At 45.5% G+C, this 24,249-nt stretch overlaps 1 protein-coding gene across 1 annotated transcript in view; it reads right to left on the bottom strand.

The window, feature by feature from the left end:
* The window catches only part of CACNA2D2 (calcium voltage-gated channel auxiliary subunit alpha2delta 2), a 216,971-nt gene that overhangs the window by 187,171 nt on the left and 5,551 nt on the right, over nt 1–24,249 (bottom strand). Inside the window, exon 2 of the mRNA XM_082059784.1 lies at nt 6,927–7,008. Coding sequence (XP_081915910.1) covers nt 6,927–7,008 — 82 coding nt within the window. The remainder of the gene's footprint in view (nt 1–6,926; nt 7,009–24,249) is intronic.

Below are 24,249 nucleotides of genomic sequence, written 5' to 3' on the forward strand. Positions count from 1 at the left end.
GTCATTTCAAAGAACCCTATAAACCTGGCACACAAACTAGCAAACCAGTCACACCTGAGTCCTACTGGAAAAAAATCCTTGCCTCAGTTTCCAAACTTTGCAGAACATATTAATTCACAGCTTCTGCATAAACGGAGCAAGTTTTGAGACTAAGAATCTAAGGCATTTCAGCTTCTGAGACTTCTAGCCTGCTCTTCCCCTACAACTGTGAAAGCCCATCTTTCTTCATTAAAAATATATATGTACACACAGATAAATATATATATACATACATATATATGTGTGCACCGCAATCTCTCAAAGCTCAGCTCCCGCATCTGCAGACAGGCTGCACACTGCAGCGGCACAATGGCTCTGGTGCAGGATCTGCACCACCCACTGGAAAGGATTTAGCGAGGGGTGCTAACGTCACACACTGAGCAGCCACATACAGCTATAAATTATTCATACACATTACTCTAATTATGCAAATGTACGGAAAGCTGGAGCATATGTTTCTCTGACATCTCCCAGTACAGATACAATATGGTTCTAGTAGCGAGAAAGAGTGAGAAGTGAGACGATGGGTGTAAGGGTCTAACACCGGCAGACACTGGCCCAAGCAAAGAGTGGCAGAGGACCTCCTGTCTCCAACCAAGCTGCTGCAAGGCTGAGGACATTTAAATGCTCCTCCTTGATAATATATTGTTGGCTTTGCACTCGGTGCTGAGCAGAGTGCTGAGGCTGCTGAACAGCCCAGGCAGATTAAAATAAACCCAAGCAGTTTGGAACAGGAATGTGTTTATCTGGCATCGCACACTTCCTCTTATCAAACATGAGGAGCAGGGGAGGGCAGAGCGATGGCGTGAGGAAGCAAGCTGTGTGCACACTGGCAGGAGAGGGGGAGGAATTGCAAGGATCAGATAATGCATGAGCTAGGAAACCAGGGGCATGGAGCCAGGCATCATCTCAGTGGGGTACAGAGTCCACACTCTCGGTCAGCCTGCAGACGGGTACTAGCTGTTGGAAAACTCCATTAGGTCCTTTCTCCCTCGCAGCATTTGGAAGAAGGCACATTCAGCGTTGCTGTAGCAGAAGCAGCTGGCTGTGTGTGCTGTCCAGGCTTTGGGCTCAAACTCCTCTTGCCTCTGTTGAGCGCAGTCACCAGGCATCACTCGTCTTCCACTCCAGAGGCTGGGGCTGACTCTTCAGAAAAGGGCAGATGCACTTTGCTATAGTGTTTTGAAGTCCAGACTGTAGCTTATAGTACTGGATTAATATCAGAAGATCAGCTTCTTATTGCCAGCTCTGCTATGTCTAAGGACCACATCGCTGTAAATGACTGGTCCATCTGACAGAGCCCTTTGCAAGAGGTCAGGCTCCTCAGACACTACGTGCACAGCACTGTGCAGGAAGCGGGGGGCTCTGATTCTCTAGCATCATTCATTTAAAATCCCATAACGCTTTCCAAATTCTCCAGCCCTACTGAATAGGCAGGTGTTTCTATACTCAGAGAAAACAAAAGAGCAAATTAAACATCATGTAATACCACAGCAACCTGGAAGATACAGGCTATGTTACTATTATGCCAGTAGTTACCCAAGATCAAAAAAGTTGAACAGCAAACCTTGGCAGCTGCTTTGATAAGAGCATGTCTTACCTCCTAGTGCTGGCATTAAAGAGACTCTCCAGCTCTGTACCAGCACTCTCGTGAGGGATGCACACACACAGCCACATGAAATACTCAGTATTGCAAAGGCCTCATCACAGGAGGAGTGCCAGTGAGTGCAGTCATATATGCAGTGGATGCCACTTCAGCTCTTTAGATCCAAGCCAAAACTCTGCTAATATACTATTTTTCTTTAATACAAGTTCTTGTTTTTGCACAGCTCAACCACAGTTCCTCACCTGTGGTTGCCTCACATCAAGGATGGCCATGCTTTGAAAAGAAAAGGTGATGTATTGGAGAGGCAGACAAAGGTGGGGACACCTGCACAGACCCTGGTCACTCTGCCCCAGGCCCTGGCCAGCAGGATTTGTCCTTTGCTTTCACAAAAGACCAGATGAATGAACAGCAGCACTTCTGCCAGGCAGAGATGCCAAACTGGCAAAACAAAGCTGAGAAAACAGCAGAAGTTAACAAGCAAAAATAAGATGGAGAAATGAAAAATCCACTGAAGTAAAACAAGATGTTGATTACAAGGACCAAGTCCAGCCACTTCTGCTCTGCCACATAGCCTTGTGCGCAGCAGGCTGTGCAGGCTGCCAAAAGGCTCCCTCTCCCTGGGCTGATCCTCCCTCCTGCGCAGTCCCATAGCTGTGGACCAGGCACAGGTCTCGCAGGGGCTTGCTGACCACCCAGCACCACCAGCTGGCTGCGCCCCACACCCCAGCCTGGAGCCATCTGGACCTTTATGGGCTGGGTGTTTCCTCAAGGCCAGCAGAATTTATACCTTCCAGTCACATGCTGGTGAGGCAGATCCAGACACTATCTCTTGACTTCCCTCAATAGCCCAGAGGAAAGGAGAGGAGGGAGCAAAACCAGCTTGCCAGACTTGAAACTCTGTTCATCCAAACCACGGCGAAGAGTGCAGAGCAGCACGGGTCCAGCTCTGTCACTTCCCCTGCCCCTGCTGAAGCCTGTCCACCAAACAGGGCAAGGCTGCATCACTGCTTGTAATGTCTTCTAGACGAGTGCTCATCCCTGCTGCTGAAGCAGTTCTCAGAAAAAACAGCCTAAGAAAAGAGCAGAAAGACAGTGCAGAAAAGGGGGCTCAGCACTTACACTGCTTAATTTTTCCCCCATCTGGTTCTGAAGGCTTTGGTTTCCTTGGTCATTGTCAGCAAAGAAACAAGACCATAAACAGGCAGACATAGACAAAAGGTACTAGAAGAGGAGGAGGAGATGGTCTGACCAGCTAGCTGCTCACCTCAGGAGACACAGGATCAAACACAAGCTAGACAACAAGGCAGAGGACGCTTGCAACCTCAGCCTTGCTCTCCAGCCAAGAGGGTTTAACACACCACCACCAGGGCAGCTGCTTGGCGAGGCACAAAACCCAGTGGCACACACAGCTCTGCCGCCATGGGTCCTGCTGCCAGCGCCGGCACGGCAGGACAAGGCAGGGTGGGACAGGGCTACACCAGCACGGGAAGTCCCTCTCGGCCACAGACTCTACCCTGGAGCAGGTTTTGTGACATGAACAAACCATCTAGGCTGGAAACACAACAAATTCGTCCACTTTTGGCTAAAGTCAACAACTGTTACTTCTGCCAAAACACTGGAAACAACTGCAAAAAAACAGAAATTTAGTGCAGTGTAGCAGGAAATCTCAAAAGCAAGCATTTTCTTGTCCTGCAAAGTGATGAAGAATCCACTGTAGCCACAAAGAAAGTCACTAAAAGAAGTCAAGGACTTGGATTCTTAGTGCAATATCCATTGTTCTAGAAATAATTATTTGAAGAATTTCAACCTATTCAACTAGCATTTTAGAGTTCCACATATCATTGTGCCAGTCAGAGTTAAATTAGCGATGATTTGTGCTCTCAATTATCTCTGGTGAGCCACGAGGGAGACAAGGACAGTGAGGAAAAGCAACGTGCCCTAATCTCCGAGTGCTGGGATTTGAATCACGCCTGGAGCAAGCGGGCAGCCAGCACGATGCTGCACCACAGGCACCCTGAGGGCTGAACGCTGACTGCACTGGGCAGAGAATCAACTCTGCAAGGCTGCAGTCCTCCCTGCAGCCCCAAACCCACTGTGTTCAGACACACGGGTAGCCCCACCACAGCTGATCTGACCAAGGGGCACATTTACACCTCGGTTTTCAAGGTTCTGGACTTCAGGAGAGAAATGAGGTGGTACCTCACAGCCCTTTGCATCTCAGAGCTTCTCACCCTCCTCTGTGATTGCTACAGAAGAACGCTCCACTTGAGCAAAGCAGCATCTGAAGGGTGTGAGCTTGGGTAATCTTCCCATGGGAAGTGTACGAGGTGGCTGCCTGTCCAGCCCGCAGGAGAGGAGGGAAGCAGGGGCATTTGACATTTAGTACCCCAATTCTAGGAAATGACTGAAGAGTTAAAATAAATCAATCATTCTTGGGTGGGCAGCACTCCAGAAAGATAAAATATTCAGCACCATTATGCTCCTGGACACCATATTTCTGACAATAAATTTCATGCCTCATATGCCACAACAGTTATACGATTTCAGTCAATAACCAAAGCACAGGTCCACATCCTTTCACGGCAACCCGAAAAAAAAATATTAGTAAGTAAACCTGACAAACCTCAGAGGAGGATATTTTTATCATAATTTACTGGTCTGTCACTACAACAGACAGCCCCAAACTGGAAAGGCAAGATCCATTTCCAACACAGCACCACCTCCAGTGCTTACAGGCTTCACAGACCCACAGAAGCTGGCAGTGGGACCCACCACCTCCAAGGCAGAAACCACCAAGTTCAGGAGAGCCAGTTTTGTCTTCAGTGATGCTGGAACACCCCCAAAGAACATCAGCAACTTCTGGTAAAAATCAGGCTCTACTTGCCCTGTTTTTCTTGATCCTTCCTGCCCTATGTGGACCTATTCCTGCTTAACAATAAACCTTTCTGAGCAATCCCAGGGGTGGGATTCACTTCCAGCTACACAAATGTTTCAGCTCCCACTGCTCCTCAGCTGCCTCTTCTCCCCTGCGCCTGCTCACGTGCTGTCAGGACACACCAGCTCTGTGGGCTGGGACTGGGCACCGGGTCCCGCATCCTGGTTGCAAACCAGCATGACGGTGGAGCGAGGTGAGCGACAAAGTCCAACTCATGCCCAGGTAGTGCCTGTTACAAGAAGAGAATCATGGACCAAGCCCCAGCATAAATAATTAGTTGCCCCCCCTCCAAGTTCTCACTGTGGTTGCAGTGAAATATGGATTTGTTTCTTTAATTGATGCCTCATCGTGGGTACAGTACGACTTTATGACATTAGACATCTCTACTCAGCAACCCAGACGGACCTGTGTGCAACTGGTGGGTAAGAGGACTTGCTGTGAGTGCAGGATGAAGCGCTCCGGGCCATTTCACACCAGTGAATCTATACTAGCTCACACAAGCGAGTGAAGTGTCATTCACTTAATGTTGCAGTTATGAATCAGACTTGAACTCCACATCCCAAGTTCCCACCTGAGGATCCACAGACAACATCTGCTAGTCCTTTCTGGTGTTTTAGTAGCTGCATGTTGGAATTTTCAGTAGCTCATATCTTGGCTTCAGGTAGTTTATGCATTCACCAGATACAATAGTCATGCACAGCTCATGTCCTTCACAAGAAGGTTCCAAAACAGATTTCAGAAAAACCCTTCAGTTCCTCTGCAGCCAGTTTATCTGATATTAATCCATTAAAGTGATGCACTCTGTTCTATCAAAAGAATTAAACAGAAAAAGTGGGAAAGTGGGAAGCTCTCTTACCTGTAATTGACTGACTGGCCAATAGAAGTCAAGTGCTGGCAAATTGGAGGTCTAATTTGTATTTAATTATAGCATTAAAAAAATTACATGATATACCTATTTAACATGCAAAGGAGCAAAATCAAAGCTAATAAGAATAAATTGTAAGAGAGGACATGTACAATATGCAGCAGCAGTCTCTCTCTCTCTTTTGTTTTTTAATGTGTTCTGCTAAGGAACGTGCTGGCTGTTGTGCCCATGTATTGCCTGGAAAACTTGCATTGCTGACTCCAGCTCTAAGGTCCCGCCAACACGCATAACTGCATTGCACAAACACACAGATACAATTAAAAAAATAAATGTTAAAACCAAAGTGGTGTGTATGTTTTCCATGCTACACATGAAGGTTTTACCAACCCAATTGAGGTTCAGCTGAAAGGAACACAAGCAAAGCCCAAATACACCATTCTAGAGCTCTAAATATGAAAGCAAATGAATGGGTGAACTATGAAGAGCTTTGCAAGCCTTCAGTGAAACTCATTTTGAAATGCCTTTAGAAGAAAACACTGCCGCTTCTGTGTTTAGATAATGGGTTACAACCACAGTATAAAACATGAACAGTTCTGTTGAAGCCAGCATAGCTAGTGTAACAGAGACAGTAAGAGACCCGTATATCATTGGTATTAGAGAAAAACATGCCACTACCATAAGAAAACAAATACACCCAATGCTTTTTTTTTTTCTGGGGCAGCAAATTTTTCATGCTAGAGAAGCCCATTTTCTCTAGATTAACACCATAATCCTAATTTCAAATTATTTAATTTCAAAACAACTGGTCATTACAACAGTGTTGGGAAGGGGAAATAGGGAGGGTCTTAAAGACCCTTTGATCCACAAACCTGATAAATCACAACGAAGCAATTCTGCCCTAACCTGACCCAGAGGCTGGCTGCAGGAGAAGGGGAGGTCTGGCGGCTGCAGCCCGCTGTACCTGGGCCCTGCTGCGCAGCCAGGGAGCAGGAGGCAGGTGCCAGCATCAGGGTTTTGGTTTGTGGCACTCGCAAACAGAAGCCAAACAAGAATTATAGTTCCACCTGCAATGTATATTTAAAAACACAAAGCTTCCAACAGCTAGTGAAATTATCCTTTGAACATTTCCTGCTTTGTCAACAGAAGTTTAAAATTACAACACAAATTAAACTACCTTCAGTCCCTGGAGGAAAGGTTAGTTGGATTTAAGATGCGTTTAGTGTGTCATACAGAAAGAAAACCACAGGTACATGCTCAGATAGCAGTGACATGCAGCCTGAGAGACAGACAGATACAAAACACACTCCCATACACTCGATAAACGCATCACACTGACCAACAACCAGAAGCACAGCCAGCCATGACCCTGCACATGGAGGGAACTGAGAAGGTGACTTAGAGTGTTCACACAGGTGATTTCTGCAGATGAGAACATTCATGGCCACATGGAAGGCAGCACAGGTAAAAGACAGACAGCTTACCCCTCGGAGCTGCTGGACTCCACCAAATATCCTCATCACTCCATCAATCTCCTGCTCCAGCCTCCTGGCCCAGTACTGCATACTGCAAGATACAGAGAGAAAGAGAAAGAGAAAGGGAGAGAAAGAAAGAGTCAGAGCCCTGACACTTTGCAGATAAGCAAAGCGATTGAAGGGAGAGGGAGGAAATTGGTGCCCTCAGCCAAGGCAACTGCTCTCTTTCTACAGCACTGGGTGCCTGCAGAATACCGAGAACATGTGGCTTTGGGAATTACAGCTAGGGCAGATCATACACTTCGAGACTTCAAAATTTAGGCACGAGGTGCCACAGAGAGAAAAGTGGGGAAAAAAGGTACAACAAAAATTGCAAGACATGCTTTTTTCTTTTTCCTTCTTATATAAACAGTTGCAGTAAATAGTTATTTAAGCACAGAGTGATTAACAAGGTCGAAGTGCTGCGGTGTACAGAAAACAGCTTACTGCTTCAGTGGAGTTCTGTGGCAGAGAGCAGAGCCGTGGCAGGACCAGAGGTGCCCGTCCTGCTGCGACTATGGGTTGTCACTGCAGGAGGGACCTGGGCAGAGCCAGGAGCCAAGCACAGGGCATCCCATGCCCATGGGCCAAGCCACTCTGCACATTCAGCTAAGCCCAGCCTGAGCTGGGTACCAATTCTGCCAGGCCTACCATGGGCAGAGCCAACTCTGGGAGCAACAGAAAGGGCCAGGAGATGCCAATGGCATCTCCTTCATCCTCACCCCTGCAGTACAAGGAAGCTGGCTGCCAGCCTTCCCAGCACCCTCCTATTTAAGCAACCACACAAATTTCCGCTTACAGCAATAACATCAAATTAAAACAACAACAACAAAAACCCTTCTTCTAAATCCACAGAACTTGATAACTCTCCTCCTTTTAATGAGATTTCCTGACTCCAGCCACTGGCCACGCAAATGTCAAATCTCCCACATGACCTGGAAAAGCCTCTACACCACTTGATGCTGCTGTCGGTACTTTTTCTGCAGCAACATTCACCCCCCAGCACCCCACCGGAGAACAGAGGGAAGGAGCACAAGGAGCAGAAGGTTAAGGCAGCATCATGGCAAAGTAACGGTGGTGGGAGCAGAGCAGCTCAGGGGTTTCGCACTCAGCTTAAGTTCCCAAAGTGATTTAATTCCTCATGCAAAGAGACCTTCCCCAGGCAGCTCATGCTCGCTCCCCACCACATGCAAAACCATGGCAGTCGCTCTGCTAGAGATCAAGGAACAAAGAAAACCTGCTAAGAAGCAAGGCCACAGCAGATTCTGAATTATACAGCATGGCCCAAAAGCTGGGCAGAAATATTACAGCAGAAAGATGCCTGAGACGAGCTGAAGCATCATCTGTAAGGGGTGGGGGATGAAGGGCGACAGGGGGAGGGACTGGTAGACAGACGTGCGTTACTCACACAGGCAAAATTCATGCCAGTTAATAACATACGAGGCTATGGATGAAAACAAGTTTTAGCTGAGCACGCCAAATCTTTCACATCATAACTTACGCTATTTCCCACATTCCTGCAGAGGTAACACTGTGTTTTCTCCCATGGGTACCTGGCTGGAGATGGGTGACGACATCTGCAAACCCACCTTTCTGCCAAAGGAGGGAAAGCAAAGCCTTCCATAGGGTCGCCAGTGTAAAGATAACAGGCCATAAACCGAGCCAAGTATGGGTATAGGTTGCACTTTTTTTTCCTTTTGCTTTTTCAGTCAAACATTATTTGCTATCAAAGGTTTATTTAGGGTGTCCAAAGCTACCCATAAATCGTCTTAAATATATTCACCAAAGATTATTTTTTAAACAAGTTATTCATTCTAAAAATGCCTTGAAACACCAAAACTGATTCCCCCCACCAGCTTGTCCAGTGCATCAAAAAATAATCAATTATATGCCCATATTCAGCCACAGGTCCAAGAAACACCACTGAGGACTTATGGAACTGACACCTTTCCTTCACTTCCAGCTCTGTGCAAGATCAGTGACACCCGACCGTGTCAGCTCCCTCCAGGAACACCTACACCCCCACAGCAAGGGAAAAATCACTGTCAATCTTGAGCTGTATCCATCAATGGCTCCTCATATCCGCATAAATGTCACGTATGGCCAAGCCTTCAGAGAGGATCAGTTATACAGGAAGACAGAGGCATCAGTATTATTCTGTTGGTATATGCAAAAAAGACACTGAATGCTCAGTTGCACTGGGATTTAAAATTAATTTAAATTTAGTCAGCAAATTTGTTTAAAAAAAAAAAAAATCAAACTTATTCCACCCTGCCTCCACCCCAAGAAATACTACTATTTTAGGGAAAAGCTGCTAGATTTTTCATTCACAAGACAGACTGCAATTCCCTTTAAGAGCCTTATGATATCTGGCTCTTAACCTTACAGACCAGCAGTTTCCCAGAAAGTCCAGCTAAGCCTTGCAGTACACACTTTAGATACTGCCATTAAAACAACAACCACCACCACAAGGTATTACACAATTAAAAAAGGAGGGAAGGGATTTCTGCACAGCTGACACCAAGTTTCTAGATTAAAAAAACATAATAGTACAGCAGCTTCTTTTTTTGGTGTAGGATGGCTATATGAGAGCTTTTGCCAGTAGTAGTAAAAATTCTTTTTTTCAACCAGCACACCCCTTACCCACACCACCAGCAAAAGCCCTTGTGTGTACCTGACCCATTACTGTGTTCCTCTAGCCCTGCTAATGTCCATACCAGAGGTCTTCAGAGTGAGCCGTATCCTGGAATTTGGAGGTTTCATCTCACTTGCCATATGCTGGGTTGAAAGCCACCATTTAAAAAACAAACGAACAGAAAGCCACAAACAAACAAAACAAACATTATTATTCTGTCTCAGTTGGCCTTCTGCCTCTTTTCTCTCCCACAGCCACTGCACTTCAAATTTTATGTAAGATGACCGTAGCAAGTATGAAGAGGGTAAAGAAACTGATAGCCCATTATGAACATAGAGATTTCTCTCTGAAGCGTGTCTCGTATGGAAGCCGTAAGCAATAAGACATGACAGTCACTGCATTCCTGGGCCATTACTGCACGCCTCAGGTGGCGTTACAGGGCTTGAGGAGCAATAACTCCTCAAAACACACAGCCTGGAGTGCCCTACTGCTCTTGCGAAATGGCATTTACAAATAAAGCATAAAGAAAACAGCTGATGCACAGCCTGGGAAGCCACAAGCATGGATGTCGTGCTGTTCACAGAACGGCACCGGGGCCCCTTTATGAGCCACGTGCGCAGTCTCCTCCTTAAACCAACCACCGCTTCAGTGTCCACTGGTGTGAATTAATGCGTGCGAGGAGAAAAACTTTGAGCTCAAGTATTTGGGATCACACTTTACCAAGTGCCTACAGAAACCACAGGCAAGGCAGCCCTGTCATCCCCCGTCCCCTCTTCAGCAGTGACATGCACAGCACACCCCAGTGACCCACCATCACCTCAGTTGGCTCTGCTGGGGAGTCTTCACAAGACTCTGCCAACCTACATCTCTACACTAGTGTCTGCACAAGCCTGATCACACATTCATGTTATATACTAAAAAGCTCTTGCATCGAAATAAAAAAAAAAAGTTTTGTATCCTTCCCCTGTATATTTTACAGCCTCCCATGCAACATTTAACAAGGGACATAAATGATTTTTGAAAACACAACACCATTTATCACTGCCTCTCCAAAGAAAACTACAAAAATGCTAATTGATTTCAGAATTTGCATATTTGATTTTTCCTAAAGATGAGATAAAGTAGGCTTAAAAACAGCAGCAGAGCTTCAAAAATATTTACTGTGATGAGCAGCACATCAGGAGACAAGTCACTGCCATTGCAGTCAGGGCCGGGAAGGCAAAGCCCCACTCCTGCTCAGCGGGTCCTGTGCAAGGGCACATTTCATGCTTCGGGTGACCCAAGCAGCTGCTGGGACTTCTGTCTACACCGGTTTGTGGGGGTACCCCCCTGCCCCGGCTGCGTGCCTTCAAAAGAAAATGGGATTGCCTGGAAAGACAGGAGATGGGCTGTTCTTGGTCCACGTCCTCCCACACTGGTGCACGCAACAGACAGCAGCCTGGAGGTCTGGTCTTCTGCACAGAAGCTTAAAACATTTGCAGACAAGCCTGTGGCCAGCACCATGCAGAGGTGCCACTGCCGCTCAGCCCAAGGTCCCTCTGCCCCTCAGTGGCTCCGGGTATATGCGACAGACCCTTCCTGCAGTCACCTCTGCACATCTGGCCTGGGGTGGGGAAGGCACTTACACAAACTACTAATGCACATAAGCCTCATTGCAAGCAGCTTCTCACAAAAGCACAGAGAAAGGAGAAGTAAGACGAAATAAAATTAGTTTGCTGCTTGAGGACACTTTTTTTGTTAGTGCTTGTTTGGCTGCAAGCGAAGATATGAAAAAATAATAATAGGAGATTCAGTCCTTTTCTCTTGCTACCTTCCTGGCCCAAAAACTAAGAGGAAGTTTCACACAAACATGAAAAGACAAGGGGAAAAACCTACTTGCTAAGCAGATCTACTGTCGCAAAGCTTATTGGGTTCTACACAGAAAGTGTTCTGTACAAGTGTCTACACTTCACGCAGTGTGTTCAGCCAAGAATGCTTCACTCTGATTCATACGCTTTGGTTCACCGCCTAAATATTGCTATTTAATAAGGTTATTAATTACTGTGTTGTCTAATTTTTGCTGTGCAGGAACTTCTTATAATTGGCTTATTCCTTCAAGATGCTTAATCCTTTAACTATAATAGAGCATGCCAGTGTGCACACGTGCATGTGTGTATGTGGATGCTCATGTCCCTTCTGACTTTTCTTAACTTCTTATATTCCTAGGCTGTAAAACCCCATATGAGCCAATACTTACCCACCAAGGAAAAACAAGTTGCCTATTTTCTTTTCCTAAAGATACAACTTCCAGTGAGCACCTGTTTCCTTCAAAATAACCAAATAACTTACTGACCATGCTTTCAGACATTATCAAGCCTCCCACACTGCCATTTTATGACTCCTTTTTAATTTCAGTATGCGCACAGGTGTTTATATACAGGAGAGGTGGGGGAAATTTGCCTGCAGGACTAGTCTTTTCTTAATATTTATCAAGACATTATTCACCTCTACCATCTGGTCTCCCCTATAATAAGAAAGCATCTTTGACATTACCATAGTAGGGAAGGAAGGGACAAATGAATATTGAAACTATATCCCAAGGAAGCTCTTTAAGAAACACGAAGGGGAAAGAGTGGGAGAGTGTGTTCTACATTCAGTTCTGTCACCAAATTACTTTGTTCTCCTCATTCCAAACACAAACTTTCTGCACCTCTTTCCCTCTCCTATCTTTTGTATGCTTCATCTTTACATTTTTCTACAGCAGGGTATGTCTTGAAAAAGAAAAAAAAAAGGAAAAAAAGTATAAAAGTGCAAGTGTTGTTCAAACCCTCATCCCAGTTTGATGCCACAACAAGTATTACAATACAATAAAAAGGGTGACTGGGGAGTTTTGCCAGCCTGATAGAGCTGGGCAAAAAGTTGGGGAAAATAGTCTGACAATTACATAGAAAGTTTGTGTTCCATAAACAGTTCTCGAATACAAATATTCTTGTAGGTACCTGTGGGAAAACCAACAGTAACCACGAACTTGTCACCAATGACATTTAGGGCAATAGGAAAACTATTCCTTAAATACCATATCTCTATTGGAAAACAGAAGCATTAATGATTTAAGGTCTAACTCCACCTAGAAACCAAATATGCAGTAGGTGTTCAGTCAGTCACAGACATGGGGGATGGCAGGGGCTCCAGGAATTCCTCTTCCACCATTAAGTGCACTGTGACATCTAAACACCTGAAACTTCTGCATGAAGTATTGTCTAATCTGTTCTTTGAATCTTCAGCCAAAGGTGAACTCAGGATCCCCACAGGACCTTTTTACAGTTCCATTTTTCACCATGTGGTGAAAAAGTTCCCTTCTTATCCACCCTAAATCTCACTTCCCTCTTCCCACTTATCCCACCTACAGCAGACACTGAAAAATTCTTATGACAGGCTCCTAAGAACCGGAAGATCATTTTTCTGTTGGATCCTTCATCCTTCGAGTCTATTTTTCTACTCCAAATGCAGTTTTTTCCAGCTTTACCTGTTTTCAAGTGTTTTCTAAACACTTCATCCTTTTTGTTGCCGTGATCTGGATTCTGTACAGTTTACCTACATCTCCAAAGGCTCATGCCAAAAAGTGAGATCAGGTACTCCAACAGAAGTCAAACCCAGTGCTGTATGAGGAAGAAAACATCACCTCTCTAGTCTTGTCCAAGAAACTACTATACACTGCAGAATAACCATGCCCTTCTGCTATGACAGCATTTCATCGACTCTTAAGTTTGTGATCCATGATAATGCTGAAGATCTTTTCTGCCACATTGCTGCCCAGGCAGATATTCTTTATTCTGTATTTGTACATGTGATTTCTCCCTCTTAAGTGCAGCACTTTGCATTTGTTTTCACTGAATTTCATTTTGCTGATATCCAGCTCACCATTCAATTTTTCCAGATCACTTTGAATTCTGATAATGCCTTCCAAACTGCATCCAACTCCTAGCTCAGTGTCGCCTGCAAATTTTATAAGCAAATTTCCCATTCCATTGCCTAAGTTATTAATAAAACTATCAAATAAGAACAGGTCCAGGGCAGATCCCTGCAGGACCCCACTTGAAATGCCCTCCCCTAGTATGACAAAAGCCACAATAACTACTCTTTGAGAGCTATGTGTCCAATCAAAATATCCTGAATTTCAAACTTTACAAAAAGCTGATTTGGAGTATTTGATATGCAAAGGAGCTGGAAGCCAGAGGACAATTCAGTGAATAATTTAAAGCCTAAGAGTAGATTTGAGGAAAACTGCAATCTGTTGGTGGATGACTTGCCAAAAGAAAGAGGAAGGAGAAGTCACTGAGTGTTTTAGCTGTTACATTTGCCCAGCAGTGCTGTGCAATGCCCCCCTGCATTCTGACCAAACGCATGCATGCACCTCTCATTGGCACAGCAACGAAAAGAACAAGTGGCAAAGCCACCACAGAAAATATCTCCTGCAGACCATAAGGCAGAGGGGAGTGCTTTCCCAAAATATGCTTCCATCCATGAACCCCATCACCAAGTTCCTCCCATCATTATCAGCCCAGAGTTCATCTGCAGGCCATCACTCAATGACGCAGCCATCTTGCAATGGATACTTGGACCTTAAGGGTATTATTTGGCAAGACCTCCATATGAGGATCCATGAATACACAGAAAATGGGCAAGCATTAATCCTCACAGTCTTAAAGGGTAAATCTGATCTTGGCACATGGCCACCAACCCATAAGCTGAACTGGGCACCTCAAGATGGTACACTGGTTGGCTGTTTTCAACTGGGAGACAGAACAAGTTCATCAAGAAGTCCTCTGCCATGCAGAGAGTCTAATCAAGCCGCTTACCAACTGCATAAGCAAAACTGAATTTTGGTGCCTTACAACAGAAATAAATTAGTTACTGAATTTACATCTGGAGATCCAGATCAACCGTTCCTGCTGCTACAGAGATTGTCCTGCAAATGGGAACTTGAGTGTGTGGCTCATGTGCTTTGACCTCCCGTGTGACAGTGGCAGAAGCACCAGCACACAACTCCAGGACTGTAACACCAGCAAAATAAGCCAAAGGCAATGGCTCCATTACAGTAGCTGTACTGGCGATACCAGCAACATGCTACCCAAAACAACTAACTGTTTTGTTCAGAGCCAAAGCTAACCTAATGCCTTAGCCTCCCTGCTTTTCTGAAAGTTATGCCCTTATTTTAATCTTGAAACTAGATTTCTATGGCACACTTGCTGATGTGCATCAGGAGCAAAAGCAGCCCGTGGGTTCTACCACGTTTGCACTCTCATCACAGAAGATCAGAACTGGGCTCCTGATCTCAAAGCCTGCCACAAATCTGGACTCGAAGCACAATGAATTAATAAATAAGTGAATAGGTGTCAGTTTTATGAAGCACACTACCTGCATAAATTTCACCCACCACTTGTCATTGTCAGCATCCCTTGAGACCCCAACGGCTGATAACTCTCGCACGTCACTTTGCAGCCCATTATACAGATGAAGTTTTATGATAAAACCTTCTTCCTCGCCGACTCCTTCTGTTTTACAGATGCAATCTGAATGGAAGCTGAAGAGATCCCATCCCCCATAGCAAAGATAAGGTTATGGAGGGTAGGTCTTAGTAAGGATTTTGCAAGCTGCATGAATTATTAAAGTCCTTTATGATATAATGACAGACATATCAGGTTATTTGTTTATTCTGTGTATAATTCATGACTCTCTTGGGAGCTAGACAGAAGTAGGGTAGTTGTTGCATCTTCTTGTTCATTCCAGTAAATCCTCATCACCAGATAGAAAGCTGAACCACCCCAGAACACAAAACAGCCACACCTTGCAGAATCTGCACTTTTGGTTTCATATGGGAGAGCTTTTTTCCACAGCCTGGAGAAATAGTGAAGCTGTCACTTGAGTACACCAGGCTAGCTGGCTAGAAGACGACAGTCTGGGTAGTGTTTCTGTTGTGTGCTACCAGAACACTGTCATCTTAAGCATATGCAAACAGCTTTGTGATTAGATGCTATGAGTTGCCCTGTGCTACTGTATCATCACTGAGCAACAGCAGGACTGTCCAAACTGATGTAGGCTCCTACAAGACTTCAGATGTTCACAACCACCACCTCCTGGCTATGCAAATAGTAAGACACCAGACAAAGCAAAACAGTTCCCCTTGCTTGGGTCATTCCTGTAGAGTCTGGTCAAGATATGGGCAAAGCATAATAACAGTGTCATGTCATGATGGCTGGATGGAGTTGTGAATACGTACACTGTAGTAATCTCTCACTTCTCTAGTGTGCTGTTTAAAGGATGAGGGAGAGATGTTGTGTCATAGTGGCAACCAGGAAATAAAGGATTGACTAGAGTCCCCAACAAGAAAGAGCTTCCAAGTGTGCTCTTGTTCACCCAATGGTGCTCCCACTGCCAGGAGGAGTCAAGCTGCTATGGAGAGTTGCAGCAAAACACAAACATGGCCAAGCTGAAAACAGCACACGGGGTAACCCTTAGTGCCACAGGACACCTGAGGACTGCTTTCAGCATCCACCATTCCTGTTGTAGATTTCAGCTGATCAGAAACAGATGAGGCACACAATCTGATCACTCAGACACAAGCCGTATCAAGGAGTCTGATAGGGGACTACTGATTCCTCAGACTTCTGCTGAATTTGTGTCTACAACTTCTCTCTTTATCAAGATGTCATTAACCTCTGCCATAAAGACCTCCTGCTACAATACAAGAGCTATTTAGGGGCATCCATTGTCACTAAAGATGTTAATCCAAGTCTCCTGGGGTTTTTGGAGTAGCCTCTAACAGCATCTATGCAACATTCCTCAGGGTCTTTCTGGGTGTCCCTGTCACTAGACGTCTAGGTAGTTAAACCCCCCATCTTAAAACAGCCACTCTCCTCACCATCCCCCTACCTGAGAGATTCCTGGCTCCTAAGAGAGCTTTGTAATCATTGTTATTATAAAGCACTTAGTGATGCTCACTCATCACATCTCTCACCAGCCAAACACCCAGAACCCTGTTATTTCATATGCAGTTGCCTTCATTTGCAGAAGCTCTTCGTTGTATTAGTCCCTTTCAGCAATGAAAGGAAAAAAGGGGTGGAGGTGGAGAGTGTTAAAAAAAATATATAGTTTACTGCCTTTTATGCCATTACCTCACTACTTTGTGACAGACATCTAAAAGCTGTCCACAAGACCTCTCCTGTCGTGAGGTGGCATCCAGACACGCTTCGAGGCAGGGATAGTGGAGGCATGAAGCCCAGTTCAGTTTTGTCCCAGTGCTGCTGCATCACTGAGCACTACAACAACATGGATGAAACCATCAGCTTTCACAGGTCACCTCCCCTCTCCTCCTCCCCATCCAGCTGGGACAAACATGGCTCTCTCCACAGGACAAAAGCACATACATACCACCTTTCCTTTGAAAAGGACAGAAGCCTATTGAAGTGGAGGTGACTGAACCATACTGGAAACACTCAGAAGGTACTACAGGATTTGCACTACATGCTCAGGACGTTGGTCCACCAGGCTCCATTTCCCCAGCCAGCTTTTCACACCAAAACTGATGTACCTCCTGTCCTGGAAGACCCCATGGAAGGAGGATGCTGTGCTGGAGCACCTTTAAGAGGATGCACCTTGGGAGTTCCCCTTGCTGCAAGGAAACACAACTGTGCAACGTCTGTGTTCCCTTTCAAAAGTGAAGGGTCACCAGGAAACTCACTGGAGTCTGAGCACAGATGCCTCAAGCTAATGAGCCAGCAGCGTACCCACAACTTTGCTGTGCAATGACCACAGGTACTGTCCACATGTCCTCACCATTGCAATATCACAATTAAAGCACAGATAGTGCAACAGCCCATCAAACATCATTTTGAAGGGACTGGTCAACATTGAACTGTCAAATCCTCCTAATATATCTGAAATTTTTTCCATTTTTTTCAGGAGAGGAGAATGGAGCTGCATTGGTGAAGCCATAGTCTCAAATCCAGACAGACTTTTAGGAGCAGATTCAGAACTAGAACTTAAAACTCCTGATGCTAAATTTGATGTTTGCCCTTGGAAGACAGCACTCGAACACCAAAGCACTCACACACCTACAGATACCCTGGAGCAGGTCTCCTCCCAGCCCTCACACACAAGATGCTTATATGTAACTGAAATCTAGGATTACAGGATAATTCTCTCTTCAGCTTTTCTAAATGAGTATTAACATTAAAATCAAAACCATCTGACACCCAAAACCCCTATGAATATAATGCCTGGGACTCCTTTCTGTAAGAGAGAAAAAATCCCAGTCTCTAATGTGGTCCCCTCAGTGGGGCCCGTGACACCACCAGCCCCTTTCTATTTAGAATAATGACTTCTTCCACACACCAAGAGATTTGAAATTACCTGTGAAATATATTTCCCTAGGCACAGGCTCAAGAAGCATGTAAATTACCCAGCTTAATGGCCTCTAGAAATTCTCTCTGAGACACCCAGAGGGAGTGGGAAATGTTCAGATGACATCTCAGGTACCATCCAAGGAGATAAACGTCCAAGGGATGGTCAGGAGCTACTGCCCTACACTTCTCCAAGTAGCCGATCCCACCGGTGAGTGCTTGCCACAAAGGAGCAATGAGCACAAAAGATCCAATTCTAAATGAGTGCATCATCAGCACAAAAATGCAATTTTAAAGAGAGCATTTATTGGGAAAGGTGCCTGACTGTAATTTACACAGCACAAGCAGCCAACGTAGGGCTTATGCAGCAGAGGGCACCCATTTAATTTGCAGAAGCCCGGTGCTGAGCACACTGAGCACTCAGCAGCAAGTCCTCTCACCCTGTGCCTAACTTTACAGAGGACAGCACTGCCCAAGCTTTGATGTCCAGGCATTTGCCAGAGAATAGTGTCCATCAGGGAAGTTTTTCATCTACAAGGACAGTTCCCACTCCTCCAACACTAAAGGGACAGATACTGTCCCCGTAGCCCAAATCCTCCCAGCCACATCTCCGTTCTTGCAGTTGAATTTGATGTCTTGTTACTACGCAGCAGAAGAAACAGTCATCCCAAAACAAAGAGCCTGGATTCATTTGGAGGAACAGAAGAGGAGAAATTACGTGATCTGGGTTGCATTTCCTGCTCCATCGCTGACATATTGGAGTCTCTGAAGCCTTAGTTTCATCAGCAAAATGAGCAGTAGGGAACTGCAAGTGCTATTACAAAGTGCATGTATAAAACCATGATAAGGAGTAGAAGATGGAGAGCAGCACAAGATGCTAATAGGGCAATGGGGAAGGATGGGGACAATCCAAAGGGCACAATGAAAGAATTACTTGTCTCCCCAGGGAACGAGCCTGAGGCACACAAGCTTTGCTCCTGATGCTAGCCAAGACTGACAGGTTGGTCACTTTTTAACATGTAGTGGATAGAAAGTAGGCCAGAAGATCAATCGGGGATAAGAGAACACCTGGAAGATAGGCCTGGCAATGGAAAAATGGGCCAAATTCCTCAGTGTAAATCCCTTCAAAGCAAAGGTGTAAGACAAGGTCTTTGCTGAGACTCTTCCAAAGTGAGAACCTGACCTCATTCTCAGCCACCAGCATCTTGCTAACCCACATACTGCCAGAAGCTGTGGTATCACAGCAAGATTAACACAGGAGCAATTTTAACAAACAACGATTTCCAAGCTAATTTCCTCAGTCACAAGCATGTCACCAAGGGTTGAAGTCTGTCTGGATTCCTCTCAGCTATCTATGCTCAGGATTAACTATACGTCACTGCCAGTAATGCAAGCACTCTGCTATTCAGAAACTATTAGAAGATAAATATTAAACCTGAACGTCATTGCAGTAGAAAAAAAAATGAGAAGGAATGACATTGTAATAAATATTGTAGCCAAGCCAAATGGGGAAGCAAGGTTAGCTTCAAGTAGAAAATTAGACCAAAAGAATACTATATGCTTAGAATAGTCCTTGCTCTGCTCACAGGATCTAGACTTTGTGCAGTGCACGTCATAAACGTCAGAACATTTCCATGAACTGCAGTTCCCCGAGTACGGCAGGTTGGCCACTGAGGTGTGGCCAACTGCTATGTTGTGGGATTTAATAAGAACTGAAATGGTCCAAACACAGCAATAAGCAGATTTAACTAAGAATGATGGTCAAGCACTACACAAGCTACCATGAAAACACCACATCTTTTTTTCTGGCAAATGGCAAACCTAGTCTTCCACCAGCCAGCTGTGATTCTGGAGAACAGGACGGGCTCTGGCAGCCACTTCCCGATGAGAGGATGGCCATGCACTCAGTCGCCTAAGAATCACCAAATAAGTGATATTTATTAAGTGGCCCTTATAAAATAAAAAAGGCAGCTTTCCGCACACACAGTTGCATTCATAAACTGCACAAACCAGCAATGCTTTCAGCAAAAGGCTCCACTTGGAGTGGTGTCAAGAGAAGAATGGCAGGAAAAGAAGATTCCCACACCGCAGCATTGCCAGCAGTGATGCTTCCCGCAGAGCCCCGGCCTGGGGCTGCAGCCTCACCTCTGGGTGGGTGGCACTGTGCCTCAGTGACACCGTGCCAGCACCGGCCAGGCTGTCAGGACAGGGCTCAAGGTGGGGAAATGGTCCGAGCCAGCTCAGCAGCCACAGCAGCAAAGTGAGACCTCATGCCAAGATGCGGCTGTGGGAGCCCTTTGGTACCCGGCTGCTCCATCCTCAAGTCTGGGAGCACAGGGAGGCTGGGGGAAGTTGGGGGTACAAGGTTCACCTGTGGAAGGAGCTGCTTCTCAGGAGGAGAGCCCCAGCCTCCAGCAGGAGGTGGAGTGAGACAGAGCTGGTTAGATTTTTCTCTGAAGACTAGAACAAAACAAACAAATACAGAGAGGAGCAAGTGACACAGAAGAGTTCAATTGAGCCTTAAGATGATGGGTAAAAAGGCGGTATTGATGTCAGAAATGCCAACACAACGTTTTTGTTGCTGGGTCAAACAGGCGGGCAGGTGCTAAATGGGGTTATTTAGAAACTGGGACCAAAGCATGAGCAGATAGCAGATGTGTTAGATGCATTTCTTTTCTCCATCTCACAATAAAAATCACATCAGAAGCAAGCACAGCCACCACAATATTTACAAGTTAAAAGACAAAGGCCTGAAAGTTGTCCCCAGCATAACCCCACAGCATCATTACATTTTGGGTGAATTTGGCCCAGTATCTCAAATTTTTTTTGGCATTTCTCAGCTTTTAAACCTATCATAGCTGTAGCAGAGCACAGCAGGCAAGACTGACAACAGCAAATTCTTCTGCATGGTAACAAACCCAACAGCAGAAAGAATGGCTCAGCAACAAGCAGCCTCACAGCACAGAGCCAAGGAGGGGCAGGAGAGCATCCCCACCTGTGCACAGAGAGGGACGGAGAGGGCCCTTTTGGGGCTGATGCTCTTTTGGCCTGTGCTCTTGGAAGTGCTACTATTCTGTGGGAGGCAAAATAATGTCATCAGTGTGGTCACTGATAGACAATTATTAAGATTTCCCAGCAAACAAAACCAGAATAAATAAAAAACCAAGAACTACACAAAGAAAAAAATATTGTGTGGGGTTTTTTTTCATATTCATGTAATCTACCCTCCTTCCCAGAGCAGGCAGAGGAGGACTGGATAGCAGAGTGCCCATGAAGCTGCAATGCATGCCTGGCTCTCTGTCCTGAAACGCTTTTCAGCTTGTGGTTCTTGAATAATTAAATGCTGTTTCTTCCACCCTTTTTTTCCCGCTGGTATGCATGACATGCTGCTGCAGAGGGTTTACTTTCACCTGGGCAATGGGCATCCCTCCCTCTGCACAGGTCCTGGAAGCACATGAGCCCACACAACACATTCATTTTTTTTTCCCTGCTGATCCCAAGAATGTGACACTACAGTGAACATTTAAGCAGAGAACTCTAATTTATAAGACTACCTCAGACATGAGGGAATGGTACTTTAGCTCCTCCTGGGTCTGCTGCGTTTGTTATGGAGCAATAAAAGACATTCAACCACTCACAGCCCAGCATCTGACTCAATCTTTAACACCTGATAAAGCTGAACATTAGGTGCTTCGCTTGGCTTAAGTCTGTCTCTATTTTGATGTCCATGTTACTGCTGCAAAACACCTGACTGTGAAACCCACCCTACGTTAGAAATGCAGACAAGGCACTGCATTCATGACCCTCACTGTGTCACACTGTAGACAGTTCATTTGCAACAATAAAGAGATATTATGACGTGAAATCTAACAGAGATGAGAATTCAAATACAATAATATCTCTGATTCAACAGAAATTAAATCAGTGAGAGCTTTACACATTTTTGAAGCATGAGTAGCTGATGCAAGGTAGGCTCTGAAGAATAGTTAGAAATATGCCCCTTGTTTTGTTTTCTTATTTGGAGGATGAATATAAACTCAGACTTTGGATACTGAATTATTTTGGACTGAAGAATATTAAGTGCCCACTGGAGAAGAAACAGACTGACAGTAAACAGACTGGCAGCTTGCGATGAGTTTCAGGACCCAGCTCTGCTATGAGTCAAAAGGCATTGGTGTTTATAAGGAGAATCATATCCTCATTTATCACTTCAATGGAGGAGGACACAATGGAGGTGGATACAACACTTTCTCAATTCTTTCCACCAATTTAACAGTTTAAGGGGTAACTTTGTTTGTGCTTGGAAGGCCAATAGGCTCAGCAGCCTGAAAGCGCGGGGGAGGCTCTATTCATCAACAAATCAGGTACGCAGTGGCAGCTACACCAGGAACCTGCCCTGTATCTAATGCATCACCAGTTTTTCTCTCTGAGATGAGGTTGCAGCAGGGACGGAGGCAAGCAGCACACTTTGCCAGGCTTTGGACTCCTATGGCCCTGGCTCTCCCTGTTGGATAACACTGATTTAACGCTCCTGTGGGCCACACATCTTCCAGGTTATCCTGAGCAAACCTCTCTGGTCCACAGCCACATGCTCTGCTCACAGAGTGCCAGCAGACTCCAGAGCCCAAGGAAGCAACCAAGCCCCAAACCAAGTTTGGTTTACGGAAGAACAAGCTTTTTTTCAAGCAGCTTGAACTGCAAACTCAGACACAGCAGCCCCCTGCTCTCCCCTCGCAGGGCAGCACAACTGCAAGCCTTCCAGCCATCAGCCAATTCTGGCTTCACCCTTCGTTTGGTGGAACTCAAATAAGAAAATCCCAACAAAATGGTATACACTTTAAAGAAACCATCCCTGCAAATAATGTTCTTACAGACAGGAAGCTGCCAGCGTTTTGGTCATGAGATTTTCACCCTTCCCCACCCCTGTGTCTGTGCTCCCCATCCTTTCCCCCCACCCTTCCCTGAAGCATAAGTTGCTTTCTAAAGCTACACAGATTTTTGCTCCAATGCACAGCATGATCTAACTAATTTGCACTTCATTGCACCTCACCATTGGCACGTGAAGACAGCAGTCTCTCTCCATCCCTCCACTCGCTGCCTGTTTCTTCCTTTCCTCCTCCATCCCCCACCTCCTGTACCTTCTCAGCAAAACTCTACTACAGAAGCTGCAGTGAAGGGGCTCACGTTACCAGGACTTCATCGCTTTTACAAAATTTACTAGCATGCCATGAAGCCTCATAAATAATTCAAGAGAGACAACCTTGTCAGGTAAATGAACGTGCGTTCTGTAATCCATCATCCAGGTTTTCTATCACAGTGATACACCTGCACGCAGTTGGCACAACCCATATTGATTCATTAACTCCCCAAGTGTCAGTGTGGGACAGGGTAGCAAAACAGTTTTGGCACCAAGGAAATCCAAAATCCCAGGGCTCCAGTGCATTCACAGGAGATACCCACTGGTGCAAAAGTAGCTCCAGCCTGGTCCATGGGAAGAGCAGCTCCATTCCCACCCTTCGTGGACAATGAAAGAAGAATCACAGTTGAGTAGGAGGAGATTTGTTCTTATTAAAGATCTTCTTTTCACTGCAAAGACTTCGGGGACTTCAGACACAAATCAGAGCTAGAAATCACGTTGTATCCTGTACTTCTTGGGTTTAACTCCATGCACTTCAGTGGTGTTACTGCACAAAGGCACTTGGCTCATTAGAGAGATAGAAACTCAACTTCTGTTTTGGCAACTGCACCCAAAGCTTTATCATCAGAGCTATTGCACTAAGTGGTTTATATCCCTATTTAGCACCCAATCTGATTGCTATCAGCAATTACCTTCCCTGGAGTTCTCAGCCTCAACTAGAAGGGGAGAACGCCTGATCCTGGCTCTCCTGAACGGCAGCTCAGGCAGTGCTGGGGATGATGTTCTGTGCCCACCAGGCTGGGAAGCAGCTTCCAAGGAGGCGGCACAGCAGCCTAATCACCAGCAAGAATAACGACCTTGCACAGAGTTAATGAATAGATACAGAAACCACAGACCGTGCAACCTTTGTCTGGCCTGACTGCCATTCAGATCCTTGTGTCTCTTGCTCTGCAGCCCCTTCACCCGTCACAAGCTGATCTGGCTAAAGATCCCGATCACTCACCATCAGTCAATGCAAGAAACGCTTTGCTTTACAGCTGGGAAATTAATCATTTTTGCTGAGTAAATACCTTTTATTTCTTGTGATATTTATGACCAAAAGATAACAGCTGAGACAGAATTGGAAAGGTCATAGGACAA

The sequence above is a fragment of the Streptopelia decaocto genome (assembly GCF_964273445.1).
Source record: "Streptopelia decaocto genome assembly, chromosome: 8".
NCBI classification, from domain to species: domain Eukaryota; kingdom Metazoa; phylum Chordata; class Aves; order Columbiformes; family Columbidae; genus Streptopelia; species Streptopelia decaocto.